Source organism: Impatiens glandulifera, chromosome 2, assembly GCF_907164915.1.
Source record: "Impatiens glandulifera chromosome 2, dImpGla2.1, whole genome shotgun sequence".
In the NCBI taxonomy this organism is placed as follows: domain Eukaryota; kingdom Viridiplantae; phylum Streptophyta; class Magnoliopsida; order Ericales; family Balsaminaceae; genus Impatiens; species Impatiens glandulifera.
Window position 1 is genome coordinate 55,160,873 of NC_061863.1, and position 11,735 is coordinate 55,172,607.

At 31.4% G+C, this 11,735-nt stretch overlaps 1 protein-coding gene across 1 annotated transcript; it reads right to left on the minus strand.

Moving 5' to 3' along the window:
• Window positions 1–2,630: 2,630 nt before the first annotated feature.
• Window positions 2,631–9,728, minus strand: LOC124925564 (long chain acyl-CoA synthetase 9, chloroplastic-like). Its single transcript, XM_047465599.1, has 12 exons — window positions 9,506–9,728; window positions 8,814–9,278; window positions 8,618–8,698; window positions 7,799–8,050; window positions 6,320–6,451; window positions 6,012–6,185; window positions 5,567–5,796; window positions 4,925–5,042; window positions 4,419–4,550; window positions 3,965–4,099; window positions 3,189–3,395; window positions 2,631–3,026 (listed from the first exon to the last, which is right to left on the minus strand). The coding sequence occupies exons 2-12, from the start codon at window positions 9,258–9,260 to the stop codon at window positions 2,862–2,864; spliced, it is 2,073 nt and encodes a 690-aa protein (XP_047321555.1). The 5' UTR covers window positions 9,261–9,278; window positions 9,506–9,728; the 3' UTR covers window positions 2,631–2,861.
• Window positions 9,729–11,735: the final 2,007 nt, after the last annotated feature.

Consider the following 11,735-nt stretch of genomic DNA (forward strand, 5'->3'; position numbering starts at 1 on the left):
GCATATGGTCAAGTTTATTATAATGTGGAGGCGGACAATAAAGAAACAAAATATACACTAAAAGACAAAAGAAGTACGACAAAAACAAAATCCTCAAAAGAAACACAAAATCTTAGCGGGGAATCAATCAACCACCATGAATATGTTAGAATTTACATTGTTTCTTCTAGTCCAACAAATATAGTAGTTTTTTTTTAATTAACAATAGATTAGCGGGGTTTGTTTGGATAATTTACTCATGGTTCTACCCTTCTCTTGGATCTAATCTTTTGTGAAGCAACTAATTAATTATGAACTAACTTGTACACAAGTTTCAAAAAAAGACTAAAACATGCAACACAAATGAAAACAGGAGTCTTGTATATTGATATAGAAGTGTTCAAAATAGCCAAATAGATATTTTCGAATGTCGAAATATAATCCCATAATTGATAACAAAGAAACTGAAAGATTGTTAATGCATGCATGCTCTCATTCTGTCTGCCTGATGTGACTCAAAAACCTTTGTCTTCTAATATTTGTTTATTTTCAGCTTGTTCTCTTATTTATTTATATTTTATAAACATATATACAGAACTAGGGATTAATTGGGTCATTTTCAGTCAATCCCCCCCTTTCAATTTATCCATTAGAATCCCTCAGTTAGTTCAATATGATTGATCCAATACTAAATTATATCTTGTAATTTCCTGGTTTTGCTTGTCAAAAAAAAGAAAGAAAAGAAGTTAAAGTATGCATCATTTGCAAATTCAAATTCATCAAACCTGTCTTGATTCAGAGACTATTTGAGTGTATATACAAGGTTCTATTAGCTTAGGCATGACCCATTGGTAATATAATATATTCATGAGTTAAAATATCACAAAGTCCTTATCTTTCACCAAATAAATTAACAAACACGAGATTAAAAAAAAACTTCGTCGCATTGAAGTTGTTGTCGTGGAATTTTCAAGACATACCATCCTTCATAGTTTGATAAAGTTGGAAAATATTCAACATTGTACTTAACTTAGAATTTTCTTCATTTTAATTCCAACTTTGAACAAGAACCAACTTTTCCATATAGCTGACCAAGTCTCCATCTTTTCAAGAACTCTACTCCAAATTAATCTAATTAGACTTGGTTTTGGCCCCTAATTAAGGGAGTCCTAAGTAACTTCTTGTTTGTTACACAATTTTAAAGTCCATAATTCAAATCATTCTTTGCTTGTTTTAAAAAAAAACTAAATTTATCACAAATCAAAATTCTCCAAAGAATTCTTAAATATACCCATGTGAGAAATACTATGGTTTCTTCTTCAAATACTAGCTAGCATTTAAACCAAATCTTTTGACTCAATATTGAATAAAATGGGTCCTTTGAAACATCTAAAGGAGCTCTTGAAAATATGTAAAAAAAAAGCATTAAAAGGGGGAGGAAAAAGAGGTGAAAAAAAAAGGTTAGAAATAAGTGATGGGAATGGAACATCCAAACTAAGAAATGGTCACATGGATATAGATAAATAATTCTTCAATATTGGCTGGCCTGGCCTTTAGTAAAGTTCACATCATATTGGACAAAACTTGAGAAATAGGTCCCACATGCCCACATCCTCTTTTCTTTGTGTGCAGTCTTCTCCATGTCTATGAAGACCCCACTTTTCTCTCCCAACCAATATTTTGCAATTGATGATTCAAAGTCTCTCACTTCCTTTTCTTTTTTTATTTATTAATTTTTTGGTGGGTACAAGTGTTTCTCAATAGTGGCTATGGAAAGGAATGTTTCTTGTGGACGTGTTCATATTGGGAATCAAAACATATAGTACAAAAAGTGTTTAATTTTTCATCTCTCCCATTAGCAAATGTCTATACTCTTTTGCCCTTTCTCTTATTATTAATATTGAGTTAAGAATTAAATAATCCATATTATTGTATAGAATAAATCATTAGGAACACTTCTTTAGTTAAATCTGAGTTTGGATTAAAAAAATGTAGATAAATTTTATTAGAAACACTTTTATTTGTCCATCACTAATTCAAATATTGATTTAGATGGGATTGCTAAAACATAATTTAATTCGAGATATATTCAACAATTTGTTAATGTTTTCTCGTCTAAGTTCAGCTATTGCTTCTTTATTTTCATATATATCAAATAAAGTGAGTTGATTTATAAGATAATAAAAATGGAATTGATAGAAGAAAAGAGAAGGCTAAAAGTTCATACCACAGAAGGGTCAGAAAAACAAGAAATAGTTTTATTCACCACAAAAGAAAAGAAAACAAAATTCAGATATAGAGATTTCAACAAGGCCCAAAACAACATAATTAATTGTAAATACAATAGTGCTTGTACTGTCTCTTTATCACCTTTTCTGCATTTTTTCTGTTTGTTTTGAAATTGAAATTTTAAAAAACAATAATAACAAAGAAATTAACATAAAATTCAGAAGAATCCAGTTTGAACAAGTCCAAAAATTAATCAGCACTTTTTTTTTAAGTTCCATGGGGTATTTACTTTCCATATACAAATCCAAGGGGCAGTATGACATTAGTTCTTTCAGATGATAAAATTGGACTAAATTTATATTTGTGAAAGCCTTTCCAACACCTAGAAAGGCTATGGTGAATACAAAATGAATAAGAAAATGAGAAGGAGAACTACCAAGAAATTGAATTTAAAGGGTATGAGCACAAAACCAATCAATATCTGATCCAGTGAAACTTGATCTGATTACCTATCCCATTGTCGAATTGTTAAAAAAGAAGCCCTAAGATATTACTCGAGGCACAATGGTAAGCCTTTCAAACTTGTTTCTTTTAACACACAACCAAATTGTGAAAGTTTCAGCATAGAAAAAAAAAAGGAACACCTCGATGATTTATGAGTAGAGCTCAGTAAGTTCCTGAGAGAATTCCTTCCTAATAACTTCTCTCTTCAGCTTGAGAGCTGCTGTAATGAGGCCAGACTCAGGCGTCCATGGTTCAGATAGTATTTTGATTTTGGCTGGGATCTCAAATTTCTCCAAACGTGCTTGCTTAGCTGCCTGTCAAAAGAAAATGAAATTATCAAAATTAATTATTAGACAAGTAAATAAGAAACTGGACAATTATTGGACATCTCTCCAGGAATTGCCTTTGTGAAAGAGTTTCTCACTTTATGAACTGCTGAAATATACTTAAAACTAAGAAACTGGTTTGAAAATTACCTTTACAAGTGAACCGTGAACTTCCTTCAATATTTTCTCCTTCTGGCATAACTCTGCAAAGTTGCCAAAGGTTATTCCTTCCTTTGAAGCCCAACCTTCCAAGGCTTGCTGGGAAGCCACCACGAGGGCCACACAATAGCTATAAAACGAGTCTGCGTGCAACATTACATTGTCTACGTATGGGCTTGTGATTAGTGCAGCCTCAACCTGTAAGGCATATCAGTATATGATTAAGTAACCAAATGTCCTTTGTTAATTAAGAAGACTAGATCTTAGGCTATGTTTGCTTCAAGCAGAATTATAATTGGAATTGGGGGTCCAATTCCAAACCTTTTGTTTGTTTGATGATTTAAAATAAAGAATTAGAATTCAAATTATAGTTTCAACTGAATTAAATGAATATGAGTTTTTTAAGTTTCAATTCCATCCTTCATACTTCAGAATTGGATTGTTAATCAATTTCAATTTTCACAGAATTAGAATTAGAATTCTAAATCAAATTATACACATTCAAACATAACCTTAAGGTTAATTTTGAAAAGGCATCAAGATTATATTAAGGAAGGTTTAGTCAACATGCGGTGTGAGCTTTTAAGGTTATTGCCATAGTGTAGGTAAAAAGTAATTGATCTGATATGAAAAACAGTTAATTCGGTTGGAGAAAGTAATAGAAATAAAAATGGAACATGGAAAAAATGCAACAATGTCATATAAAATGGGAAAAACGGATGAGGACATGTGAAATGTAAGATTTGGTTGATTTAAAGCTGGTGTACCTTTCCAAGAGAAACATACTCTCCATGTTGAAGTTTGACTATGTCCTTCTTACGGTCAATAATCTCGAGGCAACCATCAGGATGAAACTGCCCTATATCGCCGGTGTAGAACCATCTCATTCCCGTCTCATCAACCTTTCACATCCAAGAGAAGTAGTATATATTGCATGATTAACTCTTCGCAACATTTTCCAAACAGATAAATGCAGGTAATGAAACAAACAAAGTTAGGGTTGTTTTCAGTTGTTTCTATATTTTCTTATTTGTCATTTCTCTAAAGGTTCATATTCACAAACATGGTAACATTGTTTTTTCAACTTCAATAGAAATTAGGAACCTGGAAGAAAAGAAAACTTATAAAAAAAATTGACTAAATTATTTTAGAGAATTAAAAGAAATGGAAAACATACTCTACTAAGAAAAGACTACACCTGAGGTAGCACCAAAGCTCTACCTTATAAACTTCATTTGTCTTCTCCTCATTGTTATAGTATCCAAGAGTAACATTTGGTCCTCCAATAACTATTTCTCCACGAGCCTTTGGAGAATCACTTATTAAATATCCACCTTCAGGCCAATCAATTAACTGAAAGTAACAAAAATAAGAGGTCAATATATCAGACGTATCCTACATAATGATATGGAAGATTAGAAATAAAATGGAACTAAACAAATTAATTACAAGAGATTCAGTTCAAAGCAAACATTTATAACTTAAGGAAACTAAAACACTTGTAGGACAAAGAGATTATTTCTTTCAGAACACTTTGCCAATAAAATTATGTAAAAAATCTTGACAAAGAGTGATCATCAACCCAAAACGGCTATAATCTTCACCAAGTAATAATGTAACTTTCCAGCACATTGAGCACATTATTTCCATCAGAAGTTAAAAAAATGTTCATGAATTTGACAGGTATATTAATGTTAAGCCTGCTTTAAATCATGTGCATAGTTTACCTTAATAAACGAACAAGGAAGAGGAGCACCAACACGGCCAACAGAAATGTCGTCATACTCTGAGAATGTCCCACCAGCACAAGTTTCCGTGAGACCATACCCTTGACCTATTGGAGCACTGGTAACAAGAAGGACAAGATATAAAGGCAAATTCCATGAAGGGGGAACTGAGAAAAGAACTTGTACTCCAAGAAAATATAAAAACAGTTTCTTATGTTTGCTCAAGGTGAGCTAATGAAGCATACAAGTGAAGAGTGTGACCTTGAGCATTTGAATTTTCTAAATAGTTTTGTTTAGTAATTTAAGGCAAATAAGTTTTTTAGAAATTAATTTTAATTGAGAGAAATTGGATGATTGATCTCTCATTTTGAGATCAAGTGGATGAATAACTACCTCATATGGAAACACTTTTATTTTTTGTTGTACTTGGATAGAGCAACGTTTGGAAACTTAACATAGTAAGAGACAAATTTAGAAATTTGTTGTTGATTTTGTATTTGGATCTGGATCCAGATTCAAAAAGAGTTCCAAAGGGTGTTAGATTTGAAACTCTTTCAAAGGAGAAAAAGAGACATACATCTCAAGCAAACATGGAATAACATTCAAATACATAGGGTTAAGATCATGCTATTCCATACTAACCCAAGGCAGATGTTGATAAATCTTTGAGTATCACCAGAAAGAGGAGCACCTCCAGACAGAATAAAGCGAATTCGTCCACCCAAAATTGCTCTAATCTTCCTAAAAACTAGAAAGTTCCAAAGAAGTCTTTCAAGACCCCATGCTCCAAACCAGCTGCCGTTTATAGCAGATAATCGACGAGCATATGCCAAGTCAAACAATTTCTTGGATAATCCACCAGTTGCATCAACCTGTAAGTTTCATAGAATCCACCTTCATGTCCATTGATTCAAGGAATATGAGAAAAGATAAAAATCAAGCAAGTTTAACAAGTGACCTATCTATGTGAAAATTATATATAATGCATACAGAGTAGAGTATCCATGTCATATATAAAAGTTGTTCGATATATTATATTAGCCAATAGAAAAAAGTATAAGAAACTACGGCTTAAATCTGCACACACCTTCTTATGGACACCATCTCGAACACGATCAAGAATAGCTGGGACAGCTGTCATTAGTGTTGGTCTCAACATAGAAGCATCTCCCTTTGTTCCTTTCATAATCTTGTTCGATGTATCAGTAAGGGTCAAGGGGGATCCATATCCAATTGCACTACCAACAGCAGATACCAAATTCTACATGTTAAAACAAAAGGGTTTACACAGAGAACATATGAAAAAAGATAAAACAAAAACTAAATGCTTTACTTGGTCGAGTGAGCAAGTGTTTTATTTACTTTTTGCTCAGGTAGTGAGCAAGTTCAGATTACCTCAGCTGCTAGCTCTAGTATATGTGCCAGTGGCAGGTAAGCCATGTAAACATCCTTACACCCAATATCAGGAACAATTGTCATGACAGCAGAAATGGTGGCTAGAACATTTCCATGCGTCATCATGACACCCTGCAAAAGATAGAATTATGTTGCTGGTTAGAATTGATAACAGGTTGAAGAAAGTCACGAGGGTTGAAATGAAGAACTTGTAGATATATTATTTCTTTTGAAAGGGTGAATCTATTTTCATTAATCCCCAGTTAACACGAAAGTCGCATGAACGGTAGTGAAACAACCAGACAAAAAAAACAAGTACAATTCATGACATGGGTTGTCATTAGTTAATCAAAAAAATACATGAAATGAAGGAAAACAATCCCAAACAAAACTTCAAATTATCTTGGAGATCTATAGTTAAGAAGAAACAAAGTCTGATGTCAGCAAAGAAGAGTTACTAAATAAGATTGACATGATAATTGCTTCACCATAACTGTTTTATCTTATCAGTCTCTCTTTCTGCTTTAAATTTCTAGTACGAATAAAGTTGGTGTTAGAGATTTTCTTACACAACTGTAGATCATATAAGTCTAATATGTTTCCTGCATTAAAAGTGCCTGAGCTTCTCTATCCATGCACGAGCCCTATCTTACATGTGTTCAAAATATATTTTATTTTATGAGTTTTTTAGGTCTGCTTTATGCTGAATATCTCTAGGCATATATATCAGTTTCCCATAAAGGCCCAGAGGTTGTAACTTCCAGATGGCAAATACTAATCAAGTAATATTTTTTACATGAAACTTGTCCAAAATGCACATGGTTTAAGTTTTGAATCGTGACAACATTTTCAATACATATTAATATCCATAATAATAATTTGTCGTTGATCCAATAAGCCCAATTGGATTCACTACTAGAATTGTGACTGCATAAAAGATTGGTGGAAAAAAAAAAGTCTCATATGCATCCATATCTGTAATAATAAAAAGACAATTTTGCAGTAATATTCATTGATCCCAAATAGGCTCACTGGGTCTCAGTTCTTTTTCTTGTAGATGGCTTTATAACTTTTCTATGTGATTCTTCGCAAAAAGAGAAGAAAATTTGCGGTGAAAAATATTTATCAATTAAATTGAACAGAAAAAATGCACCTACTTGCCAATGGCCAATACAGATAGGCACTGAAATGACATTTAAGTGATCTTAAGGCAGGCCCAAGATTATAGTGTTTTGTCAAAGGTCGTTTATATCAAGAATATGGGTAACATATTCCATTTAAGTAGTCCTGAGAGACACACCCTTCTCAGGCAATAACAATTTGGTAATTTTGAAGGTTCACGAAATATATTAGGCAAGAATATTCATTAAATTTGTGATTGACCAACTAAAATAAGTCCAAATGGATTTCCAAACCACAGTTGAACACTGGAGAGAAGACAACATAGGAACATGTCCAGATGTTAGTTTTATAGCTAACCTTTGGCAAACCAGTGCTTCCACTTGTATACATAATCACTGCAGTATCAGCTGCAAGAGGAATGTCAGCATCAACAGGGCTTTCCTGCCCCAATCTCTTAACATCTGAGAATGAGAGGATCTTCCAGTTACTGCTTCCAGATATGATATCATCATCCATGCAAATAATGCGCTTGACTGTATCTAATTGTCCACTAATGTCAAGCAGTTTCTTCAGTTCTTTTTGCCCACATATGACTGTAGTAACTTCCGTCTGCACAAAAAGATTGCTTTAAGATAATATCACGTTGTCAGATGCAAAACAATTTACGGCTAAACGAGATGAGCATTCTATTTCCATTTCCAAGCATTGTTAAATTAGTTCATCGCATCAACAACTTACTAAAGTACATGAATCTGTTTTGGTGTCAAGTTTTTTCACGTTGATCTGATCCGGAAAAATCTACATCTATTATGTTTGTCAAAAATCACGATAAATCAGAATTTAATCTGATCATGATCATCTATTTTCATCCAAAAAATAATCTGATCTCGAGAAAAAAATCTCTAAACCAAATAAAGAAAAAAGTTACACCACAATTTAGATCATGAACTAAAAAAATGGTTTGTATATCAAATGAAGCAACAAAAATCACAGTATAACCTAGATGATGATCCACAAAATATAGGCTCAATGGATGAAACCAGAGTACCTAGGAAAATGTTCTCATGTTTTCTGTTTTTAGGGAAAAAGAAAGAAAGAGAACTAATTGGAGAATCCATATTCTTATTTCTGCAAACATGTAAAAGTGATGCATGAAATGGGAAATAAGAGAGAGACCTCATTTAGAGAGTGACATAGCGCCTCTTCACCCAAAGATGAATATATGGTCACAACAGTAATATTGCGCCTGAAACAAGCCTGAAACACATTGACATGTTAAACCATGTTGTTAAACACCCAAAAAACGAATGAAGAAATGACAACTGATCAAATGGTAAACTGTTTAAGAACATGTATATAACTAAACCAGGACCTGCAGTGCGATAAACCATTCTGCTCGTGTATCAGCAAAGATAGCTACACGTTCTTCCTTCTTATGCCCGACTACTGCCAAACCGGAGGCAAAATGGGAAACAGCTTCAAAAACCTCTCCATAACTCAACCATTCATATTCACCCAAATGAACCTTTTCAAATGATCTTCCATCTTCAGATTTTTTAATCTCCCTTGAAATCAGTTGCCTAGTTCCAAGCAACTTTTTCTCCCAGTTGCGCTTACATGTAAACTCGAAAAGCTCAGCAAGTGTAGAGACACCCTCCCATGATGTTATCACTGGGGAAGTAAATCGGTAATTTCGAATAGCAAAACCAGGTTCCCCACCAACATTGGCTGGTAATCCTCGTTTTTTCCCATTCTTGGAATTACGAAACACAAGTGTGAATACAAGAGGGACAAGGACACCAACAAAATAAGGATTCATTGTTCAAGGCCACAGATCCTGCAAACGAATGTGTTTTTTGATTATGCAAAGAATGTACAGACCAATAATAGAGCATTACTAAATTCTACTGGAAAAGAAATTTGTAATGTGGATTCACCCATTGATGAGATTTGTGAAGCGCATGCATAAAAAGAAAATAGACAATTTGAACTCAGCTGATTGAAGCAATAAACAAAGAAGAATTAGGAATGAAACCCATTATCCAGAGAATGGAAAGGACGCACCTTAGTTAGTTTGATGATGCCTGAGAGAAGGAATTGGGAATCAAGCTTCAGGCTTCAAGTGAAGAAATGTAGTAAATATTATTATTATTATTGTAGAAAAACAGAGCTGAAATAGCTGGTGGGTTTTGACGGAGAAGTCTAGAGGATGAAGAATTGCAGTCTCAGTCTCTAGTCTCTCCTCCACGGCTCCACCCAAACAGCTTCCAAGTCTTGCCAAATCAATCGCCTGACTGACACCAACCACCCTATTTTGTAACCTTTTTTTATTATTATTATTATTATTTTATCAAATTCACAATTTCAAAATCATCCCAACAATAACAAATTTCACAAAATATTACCCTAACCCTAATATTAGTTTAACCAAGCTAATGGTTTTTTTTTTCTTGTCAAAACTAACCAAAACTTTCTGCAAATTTTATTAATTTATTTGGTCCCATTGTAAAATTGGGGCTCTTATTATATATTAATTGTGATTTTATATTAAATTTTACCTTTACGTGATATTTATATTCACTTATTATTTACGTGATATTTATAAATAAATAAAATAATTATGTCATTAATTTAAATATCAAATTTTAATGATTGAAATTTTAACTACCGAATTTGCTAAAATTCGATAGTTAAAATAATTATATAAATTATTTATTTATTTATAAATGTCACATAAATAATAAATTAACTATGTTTAAAATCATTAATATTCAGATAACAAGGTTTCAAATAACAATTCTAAAATCACAATTGATCTTCAATGAAACCCCAATTTTACAATTCTGGCCTTTATTATTTTATAGGGATTAAGTGTAATTTTCTGCGCAATTTTTTTTTTCAAATACATACCAACTCATACTAAGTACCTTCAGTAATACATATGTGGCTTTATTTTAAATTTTAATATAGTTTTGTATTAAAAAAAATTAAATATACCTTATCGGCTTTATTCATTAAATACAAATAAAAAAAATATTTTAAAAATCTTACCATTTTTCATTATTCTTGAAATTGACAAGTTGATTAATAAAAAATAAAGATAAGAAAATGAAAAGAAAAACAATTGCAAAAATGTTAGATATCCTAAGTTGATTTTTGCCATGTTGTAAAATAATTGGATTTGAATCTTAAACTGAGTTTAGACATAAAAAAGGATGTCAATTTTTTTTTCTTAAATCAGTATTTTATTTTGTTAGTATCTTATCTGGGTATTGAATTAAATGATATTCTGTTTTGTAACATAAATTAATTAGTTGTACTTATATTTATTGTTAGTTGTACATATATTTATTTATTGATGTTTTCTTTTTTAGACTCAACTTCAATTCTTTTAAATATGGCCAAAATTTGCCAAAATTTATTATTACAAATCATTGTCAAATTAACTTATAAAATTGAAGAGACAATGTGACATATATCATCTTCCCAGATAAAGGCTTCTGAATCAAATATCTATTATTCATTTTAGAACTTTAATTTTTTTAACTTTTGCAATTATTTAACTTCTAATTTTTTTTTATAAACATAAATTATATCATTATAACAAATTATTATTTTCATAAAGACAATTATTTTAATATAAAAAATTACATACATGTTATTATTCATTGGAAGTTTCTAAGTGCCATATTACTTATGATTTTACTTCAATATTCACAACTATTATTTTTAATATAAAAAAGTGCTTACACAAGTGTAAAATTTATATGCCAAACTTATTTGAAAATATAATAAATATTTAGTTGTGGATGATGAGTTATTTCTTTACAAATTTTGTAGTTATATAAATAATAATTTTTGTCAAATTTATGAAAAGTATCTAATTCCTTTCCTTTTTTTCATTAAAAGAAAGAAAATTACACAAAGAAGGTAAAAAAAATGACATTTTGTAAGAGGTAATTGAGAAAAATGACTGGTTGAAGATTCTAAATTTCATTTGTTTGCGCTTGAATAAAGAAGATGAGTCAAAACTATTTTTCAAAAATCGATTAAAGAATTGAGGCTACTTCAAAACTAGAATCGTGCTTATTTTTTTCATTCATAAATTCATTATAAAAAATGAGAATCTCACATAAGAATGATAACAAGAAATCGAGTTTGATTGTCAAATCTTTTGCTATATATGTTAATGTCGTGAATTGTATTACATTGTAACTAAAGCTAGATAGTCACCAAATCTATCCTCACAAATAAATTTATGCCCCTAACCAAAAAAATAACAGCTTCATTGTTC